This window comes from Triturus cristatus, chromosome 9, assembly GCF_964204655.1.
Source record: "Triturus cristatus chromosome 9, aTriCri1.1, whole genome shotgun sequence".
In the NCBI taxonomy this organism is placed as follows: Eukaryota; Metazoa; Chordata; class Amphibia; order Caudata; family Salamandridae; genus Triturus; species Triturus cristatus.
The window spans coordinates 152,094,887-152,119,326 of record NC_140592.1 but is presented as its reverse complement, the minus strand read 5'-3'; the positions used below and the strand labels follow the sequence as shown (position 1 = coordinate 152,119,326).

The window sequence follows — 24,440 nt, the reverse complement described above, 5'->3', positions numbered from 1 at the left end:
ACTGAATGAAAAGTGTTCTTCCTCTAAGAGTGTTACTTGCACCACCAAGCGTTAATGTATCAGATGCAGAGACAGAAAGCATGACTCTTCAGGAACTGGCCAATGCTTTCTAACAGCAACCAACTGCATTTATGGTGTTAGTCAATACCCTATGCCTTGTTAAAGGGCAGTGTGTCTGTAGATTTCCTCTCTGCCAGGATATCAGAAAAGAGATCAGATTTTTGCCGCTCGAAAAGCTGTCAAATGTATCAAGTCCCAACTGCATTTTTCAGAAAATTCTAAAATTACACATATGCGGTAACTAAACAAATGTGAGGTAGCAAAACAAACTGCATTCTTCAAGTCTAATTAAAGACCTTCATCACAGTAAGTTTTTTGATTCAATGAAATAAATTCTCATTATCCAGTTAAGCCGCCCGAAAGCACAGAGCATTAGAATCCAATCCAAAAAAATCATGAAAATGTGTTAGGGCTCAAACATAGTAATATTTTTAATGGAGGCAATTTTCTACCGAAATTTTATTTACAGCAATCAAAATTGGGTCTTGGAATCCAAGGACATATTGGTCGACTTCAGCACTGGCAGGGACATTGTTGCCACTGAGAGGTGTCCCAAAAAAGGTGCTTTCTTTTCCATCTTAGCAAATGGGCAACTGGGATTGAAGCCACCGCTCCAGATTCAAGATTGGGCAATATCTTAGGTCCCACCTGCACCAGCGTGACTTCAAACATGGGAACTGACATATTCCCATAAAATCTTAAAAATAAGAAAATCAGAGAAATATTTTAGTGGCTCTGGATCCAGCATCTGTATGGCAGAGAAATACTATAATGGAAGTCACTAGCATTTATGATACACTATATTGTATTAAAAATGTCATCACTGAAGTCTTGTTTATCCACTATTCCAGTGGATCAGCACCACAGTGTAAGAGTGACTGGTTTTGCTTCTGACCCAGTCTGGTGCCTGGAATGAATCACATAAGAAATCTGCTTCCATTAGACGTTTAGTTTACTATATTTTTTATTTTGGAAATGATGCAACATAAATCTATATAATGAAACATATGACTAGGTCTCAAGGAGATATGTAATATGTCTGTAAGGGGAGGAAACATCAGGATTTACATTTTTTGACTTGCATTCCGACAGAGAGTATGTCTGACGTGTCTTGGAGCTGTTGAGAAAAGTAGTATCAGACAATGGTGAAAGAATGTGAATCTTCATAATCTAAAGATGATAAATTAGAATGGGGGTGCTAGCAGGATTAATGATGATCTACGAAGTGGGCTCGAAGTCTTCCCTATTAAGTTTATCTTTTGCTGCCATTTCTCCGGCTAACATTATGTGAGGTCCTCTCTATGCATTCGTTCTTCAACTTGCTGATATTTTTATTGCATATTTGTATTCTGTTTTACTACTATTAATTTATAATCACTGTAAACTTTACTCAAATAGAAATATTTCAAAACTATACCCTAGCAGAAAATAAATTCACTGGAGATTACCAGCTCTGAATTCGTTCACATACTATTAAGACTATATGTTAAATCACCTCCATCTGTTCCAATAAATGGTAGTCACATGAGCATGTTATAAGATTATTAGGGTGACAGATGATCCACCCTTCTCAGGATCTGAATGGCTCCAGGCTTGCCAGGTAGAGAATGAAGTCACAGAGATGGACATCCCGTATTCTCCTAGTGATGGATGCCAAGTGCCAACCTCCCATCGTGTGACAGAGAGACAGAAAGTGAGCAGGAGTCTGTCAAAACCTATCCCGACAAGGCCAAGAAGTCTTTATTTACCGGTGTTATGGCACCGCTGCCCTGAAATACAGGCACATTTGACTCTTTTGCAAAGATCACTACACTAGTCAGTATTGGTGGGTACGTACTGGCAGTTGGGATATTTTTATCCTTTTTGTGGGAGAGGTGGAGAAAAAGGAGGATGCCCAGGACTAGAATTGTAGACACATTTGTTCCTACACTGCAATGACTTTCCAAACGGTTCTGCAAAGCACAGACTACAGATTGGACTTTGTTGTCAGCCGAATGAGGTAGTAAACACATTGAAAGAGGTATAATTTCAAAAGTATCTGTTCCATGGGAGTCAGTGTGTGAAAACACTTACAATTGGAATTGTCAAGCTGTGAAAATAAATACCACCTTTATTGTGTATGATAAGGGAAGGGGTCTTATTGTGGACACATGGATTCAGGTAGGTATAGCTCTAAGACTATGGCCCTCATATACAAAGATTCCTGTTAAGAAATCGTAAATTGCGACATTTAATGATTCACAATTTGCCCTTTCTCATCAGGAATGTACTCAAATGAATTCAGAAAAAGTGCACTGAATTTTACCGAATGCTTTTGTATTTTATGAACCAACCTATGTATTAATAGGCTAGTCACAAAATGCAGAATCATATTGCGTCTCAATTCGTCCTTCCTTATTAATATGCATCAGGTATGTCACAAATTGCAACCCACTACGATTGTCTACATTCACATGGATGGTGGCCTGCTAGGGTCAACAGACCAATTGTACAAATGGACCCAAAACAAACCATGCAAAATCTTTCTTTGTTTTGCTGACTTCAAAAATATTTGTAAAATAATTTGTAAATAATTACCTGCATACCAATAACAGCATATATGAAAAACAGCATAGCTATCAGTAGAGCAACATACGGCAGGGCCTGAAAAAGAAAATGAGACATTAATTTGATAATACGGTAATATCGTTGGATCTGATGTGGGCTTCAAAGGATGGCAAACTGTTTGGCTCCAGTGCACATTCTACAGTCCTTGGTGATGTTGTATTACATATTAGGAAACTAGTAAACTATTTCACACCATAAAGACTTTAAATAAACACAATATCTTTCAAATATTCAAAATACATATGCTTTACTTCCTGTCTTGAACTTGTAATTCCATCTGTCTATTTTTCTTAACTAAAATCACATGTGCTAAAATGGTTATTATTTTAAGTTTGGATAAATTTATTTATGGAGAGGGAGTAAAACAAAGAATATTTAGGTCAATCATACAGTAAGCGGAGTAGAGCCTGATCGGACTGATTACATCACATACTCTTTTGGCAAGTGAGAACATGTGAAGGCTGACGATCAAGGAGTGCTCCGTTAGCTGGTTAAGATGTCTTGAACAGCTATTACTGTAGACCTATTTCCTGGTAATGACTTCCACCATAGACTGACAACAGAAAATACACAACCATTTTAAACTGAATTCTCTAGGTCATGGATCTCTGGAAGGGTCTTCTGTAACCAGAGAGCTGTGAGGGAATTTATCAGCCAACAAAACACTGCATGCCAATGTAGTTTACAGTTCCTGCTCTGATACACCCTCCTTGGGGAGATTCATGGTCAAAATGTTGTAACTACTGATGAGATCACTGCAGCTACAGCAGCAAAAAATCAGAAAGAAAAGGGATTAACTAATGGCACAGTGTATTGCCACTTCTGGTAACACTGTTAATTTGACACTCCAAAAGGAATTATGAGATGAATACATTACTGTTTATAGCAAATGAGATACAGAGTTCGCATAACTGTGAGGGTGCAGGGGTGATTAGAATTCTGAACTTTCATTCTTCGGACCAATCATAATACAAATGGTCTCTGTTACTGTGTTTAGAGTACAAAGGTAAGCAGCAAACTCCCTGGAAGCCTGCAGGAAGCTAGGCCAGCAAGATCAATGATTTCATTAAACTATTTAAATCCTACATGTTAAGAAGTCATACAAAAGGATATCATGTTATAGGTGGGACAGGACATAAATTACATAAATGATAGGACATATATGCTTGGGAGGGTACTTAAAAACAAACTGAAATTGAGAATTGACAACAACGTGAGTGAGAGACCAAAAGAAAAACCATTTTAACCCCTCTTTTCATTGTAAAATCAGCAGTTTGTTGCAGTCCTTATAAGAATCAAGATTAAAGATTACTCTTTTAGGTTATGCTCCACACAATCAGGGTCAGAGATTCCTATTTCTTCCTGGATCTTTTCTTCCCTCGACATCCTGCCAGTCATCGCCCCCACCTCCTTGGGAGGATGTGCAGATAGTGGGCACTTTTCATCTTTGGTGTTCTTCAAGGTGTGCCATTGTCTCTGATATTTATGAAATCCTTTGGAACATTTTGAAGCAGTTGAAAGCTACTCTTTTTATATATTTTGTTACATATGACAATGATGTTTATCCGCCTCAAAGTGGAGGCAGATTTGAATGCTACTACTGAAATCCTCCACTCTTATATGCTTCTGGTCGATGCTGGGATATGCCAAAACAAACTAAAAGTGAAGAGAAACAAACCAGAGATTCGGCTTTCCTCCCAGAGACTAAGTTTATGGAAGTGTCAACTGGGCTTAAACCCCTAACAAGTCCCTGTAGCGAAATGCATTGGTTACAAGTTTGATGAACACGTTTCCCTTTCATACCAGGTTAACTCCATTTCTTGATCTTGCACGCTGAAGCTTAAAATCTTGCTGCAATTGATAACATTCTTAATCTTTCTTTATCAGCTACGACTGAGCATATTTAATCAAGACCCAATTTTTGCAACACAGCTTACCCTGGATTTCCCAAGGTACAACACAACAACATTTAGTATAACAGCCAATGGCTGCATTTTATTGGCATTTAACCCACTGTGGTCGGTATATTGGCTTGCTGTTCATGATGGGTTTAAGCACCATTGGCTCTGCATAGTACAAAAGGAAATCCATCAGGTTAGCCATTCCTCTTGATACATGTAGTCGGATCTTTCCCTCAAGTTATGTTCGACTGGTTCTCTGCTGTTACTTCACTTGTCCTCTGAGGAAGTCCTATTAGGTGGGAGATCACCCTGTGCAATGGACTGGCCCCTAGAACAAGCTTCCACCCCAAAGTACATAACCATCTGAAATGTAGATGTGTAACAAACATCTGCTTATATTCACCCGAAATTATACAGGCCCAGAAACCTTTAGAAATACAAGTTCTTAAATAGGAAATTAAAAATACCAATAAAATCACTCCCTTCATCCTTGTAAAATAGAGGAGGTAAGATGATGTGCAAGAAACAGACTGTGTCGAGGGAATCTTTGACACCAATTTAGCATAAACAACAGCTGGATGCTAAGAATACTAAACACCTCGCCACCGGGCAAGAATATTGTATGAAAGTTCATGCAGAGAGACTGCAATTGTATTATACTGCACGAAGAAGTGACTTTGAGAGAGACTGGCTCCAGCATCAGCAATTAGAAGGAAAAAGAAGGGAGGTGCCCAAAAGTCCAAGAAAATAAATCAACTCCTGATTCAGTGCTCACAGCTGGGTAACAGAATATATTCAGGAAAACTGTTCTGAAGAACATTGCTCTGGAAATATTCGAGTAGGAATATTGGGCTAGTATCATTAAACTGCTCTTACAGTAAAGCATTTTGTAACCAGAGAAAGGGAATTTTAGTCCTGCCATTTATGGTGTGGTTTCTCCCTAAATGTCTGCCTTAAGACCTCCTGTTTTTGTTGACTTTGGGCCAGATATACGACCATTGATGTCTGCAACTCGTAAAAATGCATTAAATTGTGAGTCGCAAATATCAATGTACAACAGTGTCAGAGACACTGTTTGAGATTCCCAATGGGGTCGCAAATTGCATGCCTCATGCATAATAATGAGGCTGTCGCAATTTGTGCCCCCATTGGGAATGGCTGGCCCTCCCAGGGATGGTGGCCTGCTGGGGTCAGCAGACCACCATGTCTGGGACTGCTTTGTCAATAAAGCAGTTTAAAAAAAAAAAGAAGCCCTTTTTCCTTAAACGAAAGCGGGACGCATTTAAAAAAAAGAAATTAAACATTTTTGTTCCATTTTTTAAGGGCTGGTAGTGGCCGCTAGGACCACTGCCTGCTCTTAAAAAATGTTTGCCCACCCATTCACAAGGGGGAAAGGGTCCCTTGGGGACCCTTTCCCGTTTGGGAATGGTTTACCACCCTCTTGAAGAGGGTGGTAAACTGCGAGTGTAACATTCTTACATAGGGTTCAGAGTTGCTATTAGGAAGGGACGGCCTTGGAACGCCCCTTCCTAATAGCGAGCCGCTAACCCTATTTTACGAGTCGCTATTACATTAGTGACTCGCAAAATAGGGTTGGTACATTGAGCTACCATTTTTTGCAGTCGCAAAAGGGCAAAATGCCTCTCTGCGACTGCAAAAAACGGTCGTACATCTGGCCCCTAGTTTTTCCCTGGCCTTACGACTCTGGGCACTTAACCACTGCTAACCTGTGCTAAAGTGCATGTGATCTCTGCTTACAACATGGTAGCACTTGCTCAGCATGTCCATTTTAAAATTTAATTATAAGTCCCTAGTAAAGTGAACTACATGTGCCCTAAGCCTGTCAATTAAATGCTACAAGTGGGCCTGCAGCACTGATTGCGACACCCAGTTAAGCAGCCCTTTGCCATTGCAGAGTCTTTTTGTGCAGTTTAAACTGCCATGTCGACTTGAAAAAATAAACCTTTTGCCAGGTTAAAACTTTCGACTATAATACATATAAGTCACCCATAGGGTAGGCCGTAGATAGCCAAGAAGGCAGGGTGCAATTTATTTAAAAAGTTGGACATGCACGTTTGAGTTTTACATGTCCTAGAAGTGAAAAACTTTGTTTTTCACTACTGGAAAGCCTATATCTCCCATAGGATGCAATTGAAGTTGCCTGACTACATTTTATAAGTGTAATTTCCAAATGAAATCCTAATTTAAAAATCTTAATTTATGGTGAAGTCCGAATTTAAATTACAATTTGAAAAATACCACTTTTAGAAATTGGCATTTCTTGCCTTAGCCATTTGGTGTCTGCAGCCTGTTTCTGGTCACGTGACTGGGTGTAGTTGGCAGTTCGGCTTTGTTTATTCCTCCTAGACAGCCACACACAATGGGAGCTTAGGTGTGACTGGATGGGCCATCACTGGGAGGAAGGAGCTAGGCCCGGCCTCACTTACACCTGATTAGGCTGTGTCCTGTCTCCACCTTTCGAGGAGCACAGGAGGCTGACGGTGCAGGCTCTGATAGGCTCCAGGTTGGATTATGCCAACATTCTTTACCTGGGCCTGCCAGAGTATCTGCTACAAAGGCTTCAAGTTGCACAGAACGCGGCGGCCAGGGCCATCTTTGGCCTAAGTAGACGGGCCAGCGCCTCTGGGTTGTTGGTGACGTTACACTGGCTACCCATCCGCAAACGGATTGCCTTTAAGGCTCTGACCTTGGCCTACAAAGCGCTCCATGCTGTGGGAGCTAAACATCTCCAACAGAGACTGACCTTTTACCATCCGACTCGCTCGTTGAGGTCAGAATCTCTACTTTTGGCGGCTGTTCCACGTGTGAAGAGGGCTCGCCTTGGGGGCCGCTCTTTCAGTCTGTTGGCCCCACAGATGTGGAATGCACTACCGCTCCCTTTGCGGGGGGCGTCTACTCTCCTTGATTTTAGAAGAGGTCTCAAAACCTGGCTGTTTTCCCAATAGGTCTGCCAGTAGTTTTGTTTTCTTTTGTTTATCTTTTAACCTCTTTTAGCTGTGTTGTGTTATTCTGAAATCTGTTCCCCTTACCTAAAAGCGCCGGGACACTCTTTTTGAGTAACCGTTGCGCTATACAAAAGAATAAATAACATAACATAACATAACATAACACAAAGGACTTAACAACCCTGCATTGTCACTTCAGCCAGCTTCGAGACAAAGCAGAGGAGGTAGGGAATTCCATGCACTTCAAAGACCCTGTCTAGAAGCTTCTCCCACCTTTCAGACCAAGGAGCTAGTGTTAAAAAGAAAGACCTGAGACACCCCGACTTCAGTACACTTCTGGAACTGTGGATACTCTGCCAGGAAGAAGGGGTGCTGTGCTGCTACAAGGACTGCCACTCTGCTGGACTGCTACTCTGAAGCAGCTGCTGCCTTAATGTTCTGACCTACTGCGTGCTGCCCTCTTGCCTGGGGAGGAAGAACGGGACCTGTAACCCAACGTGTGCCCAGGACCGCAGAGTGACCCCAGAGGTAGTCTACTGGCCTCCTGATCTGAGCCTCAGGGACATTACATGCTCCCCAACAACACCTGGACCTGTATCCAGTGAGTTCCTGACTCCAAAAAGGTGCCCCTCAGGTACCGGACTATTGGTGTGGCTCAGTGGGTTCTTAAATCAAGCTTTTGAGCTCCTTGTTACCGCAAACATGCCCGTTTGCAATGGAACCACGTCGCTCACACCGAAAATCAGTGCGAGCCATCAGACGAACTCCAGTTCTGATGATTGGATTTTTGTCGCTTTGGCCCTGTTTTATGTATTAAACTAAGCTCTGTTTTTCTAACCTGGTGTTTTTGTGTGGGGTTTTCACTGTTTTAGTGTTTGAAGAGTTGCACAAATACTTTACATATTGCCTCTAAGCTAAGCCTGACTGCTCTGCGCCAAGCTACCAGGGGTAAGCACAGGTTAATTTGAGGTTTGCTTGTGCCTCACTCTGAGCAGGATTGTAGGACTGTGGTTGCTGCTTGACCAGGGCGCACACCTCTGTCAACCAGTAACCCAATTTCAAGCAAGAAATCAATCCAAAAATCTTTTCCAGTTGTCTGAGTGGACTAAGTACATCAATGTTTAGCAGCCACGATAACATCACAACTTCCCTAAAAAGAATCTTCAAGGACGAGTTTTTGACTTAAGTTGTACACAAGTAAGTGCTTGGGGTACTGCACCTTTGCGAAACAATCTATATCTATATAACAAAACGTTTTTGTGGTTGATATAATTTATAAAATTAACATTTTTATTTCTTTATTAAAACATGCTGCACTTGGAAAGCTGCATTTTAGATGTAACATTTATAGGTACCATTACTAATGAAGTGATGGGGCACGAAGACAGAAAAGAAAGCAACCACGCTTTGCTTGGTTTATAATAAATGGGAATATGAAGAGCAGAACAACCCACCTCCGTCAATGCTCAAAGAGTAACATATTCAATAATTTAACATATTTCTTATAGTAACAAAATAAGATTATTTTCTTTATTCAAATGAAATTTATCAATAAACTTTCAACTGAATATTTGATATATGATTTCATTCATTATATAAAAGTGCTGTCATACCCCCAAAAAACCCTTGACAACCTCTCAATCTCCATACATACCATTCACACTACAATTAAAAACATTGTTGTGAATTACTGTGCCACAGCATAGTAACACAAGAAAACAGACCTGTGTTTCTTCAGTTTGTATTTAGATAGTTGAAGAAAATGATTACACACAATCCATCATTACATCAAATTTCTTTTTTTTAAAGGGGAAAAAATATCATAATAATGATACAGTTGTATTACCACCTCCTGACTGAATGACTTGTAAATATAGCAAGTCTTTCACATTAATCTATCACGTCTTCTTTGTTACAGCAGATGTTTGCAGGTGCCGATGCACGTTTCCGTGCAAAGCAATCAACAGACTGTGCACCTTACTCTGCTCAATAAAACTCAGGGGAGGGGCAGCCCAGAGATATCTGATTTCTTATAATAAATTCAAATGGAGAAAGAATGGACTCCAATACTACAGATGGGAAAAAACTTGGTGTGTTGATCGCTTGGCGCTCAAATGAGTTTCGGCACCTACAAACATTTGTGAAGGATCGAATAGTATGTTCAAGTTGGAAAGCCTGTATTTGAACTCAATTCTCCAGGTTCCACAGTTGAGCGTTTGGTATGCATCGCATTGCCTCCTAAAGAGGTCCCGACAGATCACATCCTTAAAGAAAGCTCAGTCCTGCTGTCCAATGGTAGAAAGTATCACTTAGCAGTAACTTGCTGCCTGAAACTGCATGCACAGCCCAAACGAAGACCATCATCTAGGGGCTAAGATCCATATGAACACCAAATGACACTCCTTGCCTAGCTGCAATTATGTCATGGTGAATGAGGTGAGGATGCACAGTCACCACTAATGAACAAGTTACTTACCTTCGGTAACGATATATCTGTAAGAGACATAGATTAGTTATAGATTCCATATTTTAGAATTACCCCCAGGCATCAGACTGGATTCGGAGAATTTTTTTGTCAGCAGTACCCCTGCGCGTCGAAAGGTGGCGTCGGTCGGCTCCACGTTCGTCATTGGCGTCGTGTTTGCCGGGATGACGCCGCTGCTGCTACTTAGACGCCACACTCGCGACCTGACGTCAGTTCTGTACAAGACTTTCCACGCCAGAAGAGCAGAGCCATGCAAGACACTGACCACTGGTGCACAAAAAATAGGGCCCTGAAAGGGAATCCTTAACCCTAGAAGTCAGTTCGCAGAACGGGGAGGATGGGTGGGGTGGTAAGGAATCTATAACTAATCTATGTTTCTTACAGATATATTGTTACCGAAGGTAAGTAACTTGTTCATCTGAAAGAGACAATTAGTTATAGATTCCGTATCTTAGAATAGATACTCCAGCAATACCAACCCCAGAGGTGGATCTGCAAACCAAGTTCACGCCAAAAAGTCCTGGAGAACAAACCGGCCAAAGAAGCCGTCTCTCCTGACTTGGCTGTCCAGGCAGTAGTGTTTTGTGAACTTGTGCAGAGATGCCCACGTCGCTGCCTGACAGATGTCATTAAAGGGAACTCCCCTCACCAAAGCAGAGGTAGCTGCCGTCGCCCTGGTGGAATGGGTGGGTAGCCCCACCGGGTTCTTCTTCTCTGCCAAGGAATAGCAAGCTTTCATAAACAAAACGACCCATCTAGAGATGGTCCGTTGTGTACGGCCCGACCTTTTTTAGCGCCCACGTAGCCAACAAAGAGCTGGTCATCCACCCGGAATTGTTTTGTGTGATCCAAGTAAAAAGGAAAGCGCACGTTTTGGATCCAAACGGTGGAGCCTCTCTTCCTCCTTAGAAGGATGCGGAGGCGGAAAGAAGGTGGGCAAAGTGATGGTTTGGCCAATGTGGAAAGAAGTAACCATCTTTGGAAGAAAGGATGGACAAGTTCGAAGGACAACCTTGTCTGGATGAACAGCCAGAAAAGGAGGTTTTGAAGAAAGAGCTTGGAGCTCACTCACCCTGCGAGCAGAAGTGATGGCAATCAGAAAGGCAGTCTTTAAAGTAAGAAGTGTGAGAGGACAGTTATGAAGCGGCTCAAAAGGAGTGCACATAAGGTAAGTAAGAATCAAGTTCAAGTCCCACTGAGGCATTACGAAGGGAACGGGGGAAAAAGATGAGTAATGCCCTTAAGAAAGCGATTTACAGCAGGGGACTTGAAAAGAGAAGGCTGATCAGGAAGCCTACGAAAGGCTGAAATGGCCGAGAGGTAGCCCTTAATAGTGCCCAGAGCAGAGCCCTGCTGGGCTAAAGAAAGAAGGAACAAAAGAACCTCAGAAAGAGGGGCAGAAAAGGGATCCACAGCCTTTGCTGCGCACCATGCCACAAGTTTGTTTCATCTACATGCGTATGCCGTCTTAGTGGAGGGACGCCTGGCTGGCAAGATAACATCACAGACTTCGGGAGGAAGGTTGAAAGCTGTCAACTGTCGCCGCTCAGTCTCCACGCAAGGAGGTGGAGGCTGGACAGGTTTGGGTGGAGGACCGTCCCCTGGTGCTGCGACAGAAGGTCCTCCAGAAGAGGCAGTCTGATTGGAGGATTGATGGCCATTTGTAGAAGCTTGGGATACTAGACTCTTTGTGCTCAATCTGGAGCCACCAGAATGACTTGGGCTCGGTCGCGCTTGATCTTCTTCAGCACTGAAGTGGTATAGGCGGAAAGGCATATAGAAGACCGCAACTTCACTTGCGACAAAAAGCGTTGCCTAGCGAGTGCCGCCTTGGAAATTCCAACACGTAGAATTGATGACATTGCACGTTCTCTTGGGTGGCGAATAGATCTAACCAAGGGTCTCCCCGTGCTGAAAGAGATCTTGCACCACCTCTAAGTGAAGACGCCATTCGTGATCCATCATGCACCTGTTGCTGAGTTCGTCCACCCTGGTGTTCAGTAAACCTACCAGGTGTTGAACCACCAGGGATATGACCTGATGTTCCAGCCATGTCCAGAGACGGAGAGACTCTTGACATAGGGTCAACGACCCCACCCCACCCTGTTTGTGTCATGTTCCGCGGCGCTTGCCGTATCCCCGCCAACGCACACACAGAAACGCCGGGAGACTCACTTCCGGTTGGAGGTCGAGTCCCGGTCTAGCCTTTGCAGCAAACGAGAGGTCGCAGAAGCACTTCCGGGGGAAACGCTTAAACTTCGCGTTTCCCACCGGCTCCGTGCTTCGGATTCTCCTGGATTCCCCAGCGACGTGAGTGCTGTTCCCGGAGCCGAGTCGCGTCTAGGAAGCTCTGGTGTCTTCCACGCCGAGGCGCAACCGGTTGACCCTCCTTGCCGCGCTGGAGCGCACATCGAGGTATTGAACCTCCCCCGACTTCTGAGCCCTTGTAGCGCAAGAGCGCTTGTGGGGTTACTTGCTTTCCATAGCGCAGGAGCGCTTGTGGGATTACTTTGTTTTCATAGCGCAGGAGCGCTTGTGGGATTACTTTGTTTTCGTAGCGCAGGAGCGTTTGGGGGTTTGCTTTGATTCCCATAGTGCAGGAGCGCTTGTGGGGTTACTTTGATTCCCATAGCGCAGGAGCGCTTGTGGGGTTACTTTGATTTCCATAGCGCAGGAACGCTGCAATGGGGAATAACTCCACAGAGCTGGAGCATTGTTCATAACCAACCGTTGCCTTTCAGGGATGCCACTGTTTTAGCTTGCCTTATTGTTTCAGCAAAATTGCGCAGGAGCGCCATTGCTCATGGTTTTGACTTTTGCTTTTGGCACGTTGCGCAGGAGCGCTTTCCTTTGGTTTCGCTGAGGTATCCGTGTTCTGGAGCACCTCGCCTGGATTAGCCTTCTTTGGAGCAGCGCTGATTCTGGGTGCCGTGGTCCACAGAAGCATTGGTGAGTCCCCGGAAGGGAAACACTTTCTGTGTGTGTGTTTTAAGGGTTGCTTAAGAACAGGAGTTTGGGTTCTCTACTGATCTGGTCCTTTCCTGTCTTCCAGAGGGCACCGAGATACCCCACACCCCAAGCCACTACGTCCTTTCTGGCTCCCTTCCCTGCGTCCATCTCATCCCTGCTGGGTCCTACTGTCCACGAGGGTCAGGTGGGTACAGGGACGGGTGCTCTTGTCGTCTCTGCGGAATTGCTTCACAAGCAGAGGTAAGTCTTGTGAGGCATCTGACAGAATCCGAAGCCTACGATAACTATTCCACCCAGACGGCATGGGTGACCCGGAGGTTACATTACAGGACATAGCAGTCATGTTGGCTGCCATGCAAGCCGAGAACCTCAATTTACGCCATGATATAACTGCCCTACAGGGCCAAATGGCATCCGGGGTTACCAGTCCTTGGGGAACCACCCCTAGCCCCAGAGTCTTACAAGAAGGTCTGTTGAGGCAGCCTACGTTTACCTTTGGGGGGTCCTCTACTGCCACCAATCCGAATACCGCCATACAAGTGGTCACACCCCATCCTGTACAGCTGGCACCACCTGAACGCTTCAACGGTGACAGCACCAAGTACGGTATATTCATCCATCAATGCCACCTGCATTTCATGGCTAGAACCGCGGCTTTTCCCGACGATGCATCCAAAGTCGCCTACATTTTGTCATACATGGGCGGGGACGCCGCTCAGTGGTCCATTGCATTGGTAGAAAACGACGACCCCATGCTCCACCACCTGCCGACGTTTAAGGAAGCCATGCAGCGTATGTTCGCTCATCACACCTTTGTGCAAGCCGCAGACAATGAGTTGCTCAACCTAAAACAAGGCAACCAAGACTTCACTATATCACCATGTTCAGCAGGCTTGTTATCGAGGCCCATTGACCTGAGGAGAAGAAGGTTTCAGTGTTCTATCGGGGATTGCGCGATGACCTAAAGGATCTCATCTCACAGTTACCCAATCCGCCTGACGAAATAGGTCCCTTCATCGATTTGGTGGTGAAAATGAATTTCCGACTACAAGAAAGGAGGACTGAGAAGGGAAAAGGCAGTGACAACCGTTTCTTGTCCTTTGGGGACAAGGGTATCGAAAAAGCCAAAGACGAAACCACTCCCCAGGGCGAGGCTCCTGAACCCATGCAAATCGGGGGCATCAGAGGACCCTTAACTAGCCAAGAAAGAGAAAAAAGGAGGAAGCAGAACCAATGCCTATACTGTGGAAAAAGCGGACACTTCGTCAGGGAATGCCCGGTGAAACCAACGAAACCTCGGGGCAGAAGGCCTTTTGCGTTGCCCATCACCAAAGGCGACAAGTCGGGAAACGAGACAACCCAGTAGACAAAGGGATCCATCCTCTGGGTTCTTCATCTTGCTCCTCAGCGATCCCTGCTGTATTCGATGGCAGTCACCACGTAGGGGTAGAAGTATCCTTACAGAATCAGGCGGGCAGATCCTGGTTGGTAACCGCTATGTTGGATTCCGGTGTGACAGGCAGCTTTATTGACACCGTTTTTTTCACGTGCCTTGGGCATAAACACAGTGTCAAAAGCACAACCCGAAACAGTCAAGGCTGTTGATGGAACGGACCTGACTTCCGGCCCTATCAGGCAGCGAACCAAGAACATGACTATGTCCTTTGAGAACCACCACGCCGAGTCCATCTGCTTTGACGTCATCAACGCCCCTCAATTCAAGGTTATTCTAGGATTGCCGTGGTTGGTGAAGCATAATCCCCGCATCGATTGGATGTCCAGACTCATACACCTGGATTCGGAACACTGCTGTGGGACCTGTTATGCGAAGGACGACCTTATGGGGGTTCGCTCCATACAAGCACGATCGCTGCCCTTACAAGGCATGGGGATGGTTTCCCAAGCAGCCATACCGGAGGAATATCAGGACCTAGCGGAAGTGTTCGACAAGAAGGGAGCCAACACCCTGCCACCACATCGGTCGTTCGATTACCGAATAGATCTGATCCCCGGCTCCACGTTGCCATGCAGCAGAATCTATTCACTCACGGAGAAGGAGAACATCCACCTACGATCTTATTTGGACGAGTATCTGGACAACGGTTTTATTCGTCATTCCAGGTCTCCGGAGTCCTCTCCTCTCTTCTTCGTATCGAAGAAGGAAGGTGATCTGAGGACCTGTATAGACTTTCGGGCGATGAACACCATCACCGTGAAAAACCGGTACCCACTACCATTGATCTCCAATCTCCTGGATCAGGTAAAAAACTCCTCAGTTTACACCAAGCTCGACCTGCGGGGTGCTTACCATCTTGTCAGAGTCCGAAAGGGTGACGAATGGAAGACTGCCTTCCGGACGAAATTCGGTCTGTTCGAATACCAGGTCATGCCTTTCTGACTCTGTAACGCCCCCGCAGCGTTCCAGTTCTTCATCGACGAGGTGTTGAGAGACTACATAGACATGTTCTGTATTGTCTACATAGACGACATCCTGATATACTCACAGACCATAGCAGAACACGTGCAGCACGTGCGTTTCGTCCTTCAGCGGCTGGAAAGACATCGTTTGTACGTGAAACTGGAGAAGAGCGTTTTTCACGTCACCTCTGTTGAGTTCCTGGGGCACATCATCACTCCGGCAGGCATCCAAATGGACAACAAAAAGGTAGAAGCCATCTTATCTTGGCCTCCTCCGGAGTCCGTAAAGGGGGTCCAAAGGTTCCTAGGATTTTCCAACTACTACCGTAGATTTATCACAGGCTTCTCCGAGATGGTGGCTCCTATTACATGCTTGCTGCGCAAAGGGGTGCGTTTTGGTTGGGATCAGAAAGCAGACAACGCCTTCCAAGAACTGAAAAGGCGTTTCACCATAGCCCCGGTTCTGGTGCATCCGGATACCAAGCAGCCCTTCGTAGTGGAGGCAGACGCCTCTAAGGACGCCATAGGGGGCGTGTTGTCCCAACGAAGCACCAGCACAGGACAGCTGCATCCGGTGGCCTTTTACTCCAAAAAACTCCAACCAGCTGAACGCAACTACACAGTGTCCGACAGGGAGCTCCTAGCAATCAAGACAGCGTTCGAGGAATGGCGCCACTTCCTAAAAGACGCCAAACACACGGTAACCATCTACACAGACCACAGGAACCTCCAGTTTCTACGGTCAGCACGTGCCCTCACCGCCCGACAGCTCCGATGGACCCTATTCTTCAATGAATACAACTTCGTGATCACGTTCCGACCCGTGAAAGAAAACGCCAAAGCAGACGCCCTTTCACGGCTAGACGAATCCGACGAGGAGGCCGAAAACGCCGAGCCTGTTCCCATAATCTCGGAGAAACACTTCCAGGGCGTAGTAGCATCCTCGGACTTCATGACTCAAGTGAAAAACGACACGACGCAATCTGATCCAGGTGTCCTGGCAGAGGGACACGAAGGGGTGACTTGTGTGGACGGGTTGTTGTTTCGGGGAGAAAGGTTGTACCTACCTGTTGTGCCCTGTCAGCAAAAAGCAGTCCGCATGTGCCACGATCATGTCCTCTCCGGCCACCCTGGCTATCACAAGACGCTTGAGCTCGTGCAAAGACAGTTTTGGTGGCCAACAATGGTGATCGACACGAGAAACCATGTAACAAACTGTGCCGTTTGTCTGTTGGGGAAGAACAGTTCAGAGCCCCCTGTTGGTCTGCTGCGTTCCATCCCTGTGCCACCGTGTCCGTGGCACACCATCTCCATGGATTTCGTGGTAGAACTCCCTCTCACCAAGACAGGGCACACCACGGTTCTCACCATAGTTGACCACCTCTCCAAGATGGCACATTTCGTACCCTTGGCGAAAGTGCCCACAAGTGCGGAATTGGCCTTGATCTTTGTGCACGAAGTGGTTCGCCTCCATGGCATTCCGTCGGTGGTTATCACGGACCGGGGATCGCAATTCGTGTCCCGCTTCTGGAAGGAGGTATGCAGGATCCTCGAGATGGACGTGCGCCTGTCCTCAGCGTACCACCCCCAGACCGACGGTCAGGCCGAAAGAGGAAACCACACCATGGAGCAGTACCTCCGTTGTTTGCTGCTTATGGTTGAGAAGGAATGGTCCGAGGTACTGTGGATGGCGGAATACGCGTACAACAACAGCAAGCATTCGGCCATCGGTATGTCCCCCTTCTTTTGTCTCCACGGCCGTCACCCTCGCACCACCGCCTGGGAGGTACCCCGGGACAGCCGGTTACCGACGGTACATTCGTATCATGATTCCCTGCGCAGCCTCTGGCAACAAGCACGGTTTGAGTTGGCCAAAGCGAAGGACACCTACAAGGCGCATGCTGACGCTCATAGACAGAAGGAGCCCGAATACCGCTTGGGTGACAGGGTGTGGCTTTCCATTCGGCACCTTAACGTGCATGGCCCCAAGAAACTGTTGCCCCGTTTTGTGGGCCCCTTTGTCATCGAGAAGGTGGTCAACCCCGTGGCTATGAAGCTCTCGCTTCCTCCGCACATGAAGATCCACCCAGTCTTCCATGTCTCCCTGCTGCGGGCGGTTCATTCTGGTAGTACTGTTCCCTCTCCTCCTTCTCCGGTGGTGGTGGAGGACCATGTTGAGTATGAGGTCAGGGCCATCTTGGGGTCTTGTCGTACCAGGGATAAGCTATTCTACCTGGTGGACTGGAAGGGGTACGGTCCGGATGAGCGATCTTGGGAGCCTTTGTCCCATGTACGCCATGCTCCCGTTCTGGTCCATGCCTTTCATTTGAGTCACTCTCTGAGCCCTCGCCCTGCCTCCCCTGTTTGAGTTCTGGGGGTGTTGGGGGGGGAATCTGTTTTGGGAGGGGGTACTGTCATGTTCCGCGGCGCTTGCCGTATCCCCGCCAACGCACACACAGAAACGCTGGGAGACTCACTTCCGGTTGGAGGTCGAGTCCCGGTCTAGCGTTTGCAGCAAACGAGAGGTCGCAGAAGCACTTCCGGGGGAAACGCTTAAACTTCGCGTTTCCCGCCGGCTCCGTGCTTCGGATTCTCCTGGATTCCCCAGCGACGTGAGTGCTGTTCCTGGAGCCGAGTCGCGTCTAGGAAGCTCTGGTGTCTTCCACGCCGAGGCGCAATCGGTTGACCCTCCTCGCCGCGCTGGAGCGCACATCGAGGTATTGAACCTCCCCCGACTTCTGAGCCATTGTAGCGCAAGAGCGCTTGTGGGGTTACTTGCTTTCCATAGCGCAGGAGCGCTTGTGGGATTACTTTGTTTCCATAGCGCAGGAGCGCTTGTGGGATTACTTTGTTTTCATAGCGCAGGAGTGCTTGTGGGATTACTTTGTTTTCATAGTGCAGGAGCGCTTGGGGGTTTGCTTTGATTCCCATAGCGCAGGAGCGCTTGTGGGGTTACTTTGATTCCCATAGCGCAGGAGCGCTTGTGGGGTTACTTTGATTTCCATAGCGCCGGAACGCTGCAATGGGGAATAACTCCACAGAGCTGGAGCATTGTTCATAACCAACCGTTGCCTTTCAGGGATGCCACTGTTTTAGCTTGCCTTATTGTTTCAGCAAGATTGCTCAGGAGCGCCATTGCTCATGGTTTGGACTTTTGCTTTTGGCACGTTGCGCAGGAGCGCTTTCCTTTGGTTTCGCTGAGGTATCCGTGTTCTGGAGCACCTCGCCTGGATTAGCCTTCTTTGGAGCAGCGCTGATTCTGGGTGCCGTGGTCCACAGAAGCATTGGTGAGTCCCCGGAAGGGAAACACTTTCTGTGTGTTTTTTAAGGGTTGCTTAAGAACAGGAGTTGGGGTTCTCTACTGATCTGGTCCTTTCCTGTCTTCCAGAGGGCACCGAGATACCCCACACCCCAAGCCACTACGTCCTTTCTGGCTCCCTTCCCTGCGTCCATCTCATCCCTGCTGGGTCCTACTGTCCACGAGGGTCAGGTGGGTACAGGGACGGGTGCTCTTGTCGTCTCTGCGGAATTGCTTCACAAGCAGAGGTAAGTCTTGTGAGGCATCTGACAGTTTGTTGCAGTACCACATGGCGGTGGTGTTGTCTGTTAACACCTGCACTACTCTTCCCCGGACAGAGGGAAGGAATGCTTTTAGTGCAAGACGGATCGCCCGAAGCTACAGAACGTTGATGTGGAGCCCGGATTCCGCCGGAGACCAGAGGCCTCTGATCTCCACCTCTCCCATGTGGCCGCCCCACCCCATAACGGATGCATCTGTCACCACTGTGAACTCTGGTTGGGGAAAGGAGAGAGATCTGTTACCCAATCCCAGTTCGTTCGCCCCCACTGCAATTGGCGTGCAGTGCCCTCTGAGATACGGACGCAATCAGACAGGTTCCTCTGCTGCTGTGCCCACTGGAACTTCAGGTCCCACTGCAGAGCCCGCATATTCCATCTGGCATGATCAACCAGCAGGATGCAGGAGGCCAGCAGCCGCAGAGTAACCCTGACCGAAACCCGGGACAGAGGCTTAAAGATTGGAATCATAGCCCGAATATCCCAGACTCGCTGCTCGAGAGGATAGACCCGAAACTGAGACGTGACCAGAACGGCTCAGATGAACAGGAGCTTCTGAGAGGGAGTCAGGTGTGACTTCGGCACATTGACAGAAAACCCCAGCAAATGTAGGAGGTTGGCCGTAGTCTGGAGGTGGGAGACGACAGCCTGGGGCGAGCTATCCTTCAACAGCCAGTGGTCGAGATAGGGGAAGACTGAAGCCCCTGATCTGGGCAGATGAGTTGCGACCACCGCCATCACTTTCGTGAACACCCGAGGGGCGCTGGTAAGGCCGAAGGGAAGCACGGTAAATTGAAAGTGATTGTGGCCTAGCGTGAGCCGCAAGTAGCGCCGGTGGGCCGGCAGGACAGGGATGTGAAAGTAAGTGTCCTGCAAGTCCAACACCACCATCCAGTCTCCAGGGTCGAGAGCAGAAAGGAACTGAGCTAGCGTCACAATTTTGAACTTCTCCTTCCAGAGGAAGTTGTTGACGTTCCCGAGATCCAAGATAGGATGCAGGCCTTTGTCCTTCTTGGGCACAAGTAAGTGGTGGGAATAGCAACCATGACCTACTTCTGTGGCAGGAACTCGCTCGATGGCTCCCTTGGCCAAGAGAGCCGTAACTTCCTGTTGGAAAAGGGGCAGATGATCCTCCAACATGTGATGGTACTGCGGTGGCATGGCTTGGGGGTAGTCTCGGAGGGGATGGAGTAGCCCCTTAGGACTATCTGCAAAACCCACCTGTCCGACATGATGGTGCGCCAGTGGTGGAGGTGATGGCGAATCCTGCCGCCCACTGGCGATCGGTGGCCCTGAAAGGTAGGACTAGGCGAGTTTGGAGGCTGCTGCAGAGGGGGCTGTGGTGGACTGGCCAGCACGCTGGCCTTCAGACCCACGGCGGTGGTTGCCACGTCCCCAGAAGCGCAGGGGTTGAACATCTTGCGCCAGCCTGAGGTTCTGGGCAGAACATGGTGGGGCACCCCTTCCATAGCCTCGAAAGGGGCAAAAGGCAGACTGCGCAGGGCGGGTGGTGGAGAGGCCCAAGGACTTGGCCGTAGCCCGAGAGTCCTTAAAGGCCTCTAGCTCGTTGTCTGCCTTGTGGCCAAACAGGCGACGGCCATCAAAAGGCATGTCCATAAGCGTATCTTGGACATCCCCCGAAAAACCAGTCGACCTAAGCCAGGCGTAGCGTCGAAGGGCTACCGACGTGGAAATCATCCTACCTAACGAATCGGCGGTGTCCAGTCCACAACGAATGGTAAACTTGGCTTCTTCTCTTCCCTCGGCTACTGCACAGGAGAGTACGGCCCGGGCCTCCTTCGGGCACTGGGGCAGCACCTGCGCCACCGTATCCCACACAGATTGGGTGTAATGGCCCAACAGACATGCAGTGTTTACTGACTGCAGTCCCAAGCTGGAGGAAGAAAACATCTTCTTCCCAAGGTGGTCCAGCTTTTTGGATTCCCTATCAGGTGGCACTTTAGGGACTGTGCCTTTGGACGTGGAGGCTTGGACCACCAAGCTCTCAGGGGTGGGGTGTTGGGAGAGCAAATTTGGGTCGCCTGGGGCTGGGCGGTGGCATTGGGCAATCATCCTATCCACAGGAGCCCCTGTGTTGGGCCTGGATCAGGTGCCTTAAAGGATGTCGGTTAGGGCTTCATTAAACGGCAGCAGGGGCTCCGAAGAGCTCGCTGCCGGTTGAAGCACCTCTGTCAGGAGGTTAGTCCTGACCGCCACCTTGGGGAGCTTGAGGTTAAGAGCCTCAGCCGCCCTACGCAATACCACTGCATAAGACACTGCCTCCTTCGTAGCCACGGTAGGATGAGACAACATGCCAAGGTCTGGGGAGGTATCCAGACCACTGGCTTCCCCCAGTTCCTCTCTCCAGTTCGGTTCGTAACCCAACTGGTCAGTCAAAGTGTCTCCAGACACCTCCCAGTCCTCCTCACCCTCCTCTGTTTGCCAATCTGGCCTTAAAAAACCAGGGTAGAACATGGGTACAAAAGTACCAGCCAGCGCCAGATCTGACATCGTTCAGCTACGTGTCTACATCGGGGTGGAGGCCAGGGTCGATGCCGGCTGGGGACACAACCTACATCGGCTGCGGACGTGGTGCTGGTGGAGTTGGCGCCGGGGGAGGTGTAGTCAGGTCGACCAGCGCGGGTCTGGATCCAGGCCTGGATCCAAGGGGACCATGCGGTGCTGGGGCCGAACCCGCTGGCATTGAAGGCCCAGGGCCCCCAGCCAAGTACGCGGGGCACGAAGGCGTGCCGGAGGAGTCAGGCTGCCCAAAGATGGCATGCATCGCTTCATAGAAACTCCGAAGCTGGGCAGGGGTCGCACCAGGTCCCGGGAAGAGAGTGAAACCCGGAGTCGACCCAGTGGGCTCCGCACGCGGAGCCGTGGGAGGGGTACCACCCACATCCCTTGTCGCGTCAGGCGACGGACGGGGAGAAGTCGAAGAGCGACGATGCTTCTTCGACTTCTTCTTGTGCTTCGACTTACCGGAGGAGTGTGAAGACTTGGAGGAAGATTGGTGGTGGTGGTGGCTCCGCGACCGGTCCCTCCACCTCACACGTGACCGGGACCTCGAGCGGCACAGAGCGGACTGCCGGGCCTCGAGAAGCTTTTGGGACCGCTCCTGCAAAGACTTCAGATTCATGGTCGGGCAGTCGGAACACGACTTGGAGTCATGGTCGAGTTCCAGACAGAACAGGCACACACGGTACGGATCCATCACCGACATCAACTGTCAGCAGGAACCGCAAGCCTTGCAACCGGGCATCCCCGACGTGCGCCAGGAGTCGAAGACTCAAAAACAACGTCGACAAAAGTCGGCAAAAAGTCAGTCAAAAAGTGACTGAAGGTACCGCTCTCTCCGGATCTGTGCTGGCTGGCACGGAAAAAGAAAGAACTGACATCAGCGCACGAGGGCAGCGTCTAAGTAGCTGCCGCAACGTCATCCCAGCAACCAAAACACCAACGCGGAGCCGACTGACGCCACATTTTGACGCGGAGGGGTACTGCTGACGAAAAAATTCTCTGGATCCAGTCTGACACCTGGGGGTAATTCTAAGGTAAGGAATCTATAACTAATTGTCTCTTTCAGATACCCTAATCAGTGCCAAAAATCATAGCATGCAAGAGATATTAACAATGTTTGTTAAACAAGAAATCAATGATCAACAAGGAAAAATAGGTGGATTGGTGAGGAGAAATACAAAATAGAAGGGAATAGGGAATACATGGTTACAGTAGAGAGTTGGAAGACAGTTGGAAAGGTCAGGGAGTAAAAAAGACGAGACAGAGGTAACTATATGATATGCATTATATCAAACTTGCCTGAAAGGATTTAATGAACGTCCACAATAATGTTCGGATTCCTTCTCCTCTGCTCAGAAGTTTTACCAATCGCATAACCCGGAAAAGACGAAAAAACGTGATGGAAATTCTAGCGCTGTCTTCTGAGCTCTGGAGGGTATTATATAGAGGCCAAACCAAATGAAAAGCAGAACAAGCAAAACATTCAGAAAGAAAACAACAAATGCAAAGAGGAAAAGAATGTAAATTAACAAGCTTTACGCGGTTTTATGTGATTAGTTGCACTTCTCCGCATTAATAAAGAGCAGATAAAACATGCTTTGATATCAGGCCTTCAAAATGCAATCCAACAAGCACATGCATAGCCAAAGTGCATGTTTTGAACTTTGTAGAAAATGTTTTACTTACCTGTAATTGTTCATTAGCCAAGCTCTATGTTGCCATTGACTTTCACCACTTTGAATTAGTTCTCAGACATGGGGAAATGAGCAAAACAACAATTCTAAAATGGTGATCCAAATATTTCGTAATTCATTTTTTACACTATAGAGGATCTGTAAGTTGCCAGCTAGATCTAAACATCTCACTGCTTATTTTGCCACACCATTGTAAGAAAGGTGGGGTGCTTGGGCCTGGGGTTTCCCAACATGAATATGAAGTGAAGGCAGATACAATTACCCATCATTATTTTGCATGCTCTCTGATTCACATATCCTTGTTGTGTTCACTCTCTTGCTAATAATAAGAGTACTAATACTACTAATAATAGTATTAATAACAAGCATTGACATGACCAATAGGTCTCGCTTTTGAGACCTTATAAGTATTTAGTTATGCAACACAATATCCTTGGTGCAACAACATCAACTGTTGCATGGCTAAACACTTATAAGGTCCCAGAGGTGAGACCTATTGGCTATGCCAATGCTTGTTTTGGATGTAACTGAGCTGTTGTGTTTGGGTCGGCAGCGAAAAAAGCGAACAAGTGTTCGCACATGTGTGCTTGGGTGTGTGGGCGTCGATGTGTATGCATCCTTTGTTTAGGCCTCATAATCTTTTTAGAGACCGTATCCCGGACGGTGTGTAGTTGGGTTTGCATGTTGGAAGTAGCCATAGTCAGGGCGTTATACACACTTGTTGTTCATGGCAACCATGCATGGCTTTGCTATGCAGCTGTACGAGGCTGTTCGTATAAATGTGGTCGGGTATGTCTGGAGTGTTTCAGCTTTCGAACCCTAGACCACACCTGTCTCTGGGCTCGTTAGACAATGATGAGTGTGCTTGTGTGCAATGCATTATCAGTTCGATTTTAAGCCAGAATGTTTTTTGTTTGTCTTTATTGCCCAATCTCTTTCGCATGGCATTCTTTCATATTAAACTGTTGTTTTTTCAGGGCGCAGCTGAGTTGCTTTGCACATTTCCCTCTTACCAACAGTGTTGGTGTTTCCGAATGGCACAATTTTATAAATACTGAAGGAAATAAGTAGAGGCCTGGTCGGGTATGTGAGCGAAAGGCCCTCGTCGCGACAGGATGAAGGTATTTTGGCAGTTTTAATATTGTAGGTTCAATCAGTGGCTATGCACCCAGATAGTTTTCTGACGATCTCTGGGCCACTGTGCCTTTTACAAGACTCCCGCGGCTGCGCGGATGTGTGC

At 47.6% G+C, this 24,440-nt stretch overlaps 1 protein-coding gene across 2 annotated transcripts in view; it reads right to left on the bottom strand.

Annotated features, from left to right (window-relative positions):
• CACNA1D (calcium voltage-gated channel subunit alpha1 D) overlaps window positions 1-24,440 on the bottom strand; it is a 1,031,608-nt gene that overhangs the window by 358,977 nt on the left and 648,191 nt on the right. For both annotated transcript variants that reach the window (XM_085624624.1, XM_085624625.1), the window contains 2 exons: window positions 22,806-22,934; window positions 2,638-2,703 (listed from right to left, as the gene is read on the bottom strand). In XM_085624624.1, the coding sequence (XP_085480750.1) occupies window positions 2,638-2,703; window positions 22,806-22,934 (195 nt within the window). The remainder of the gene's footprint in view (window positions 1-2,637; window positions 2,704-22,805; window positions 22,935-24,440) is intronic.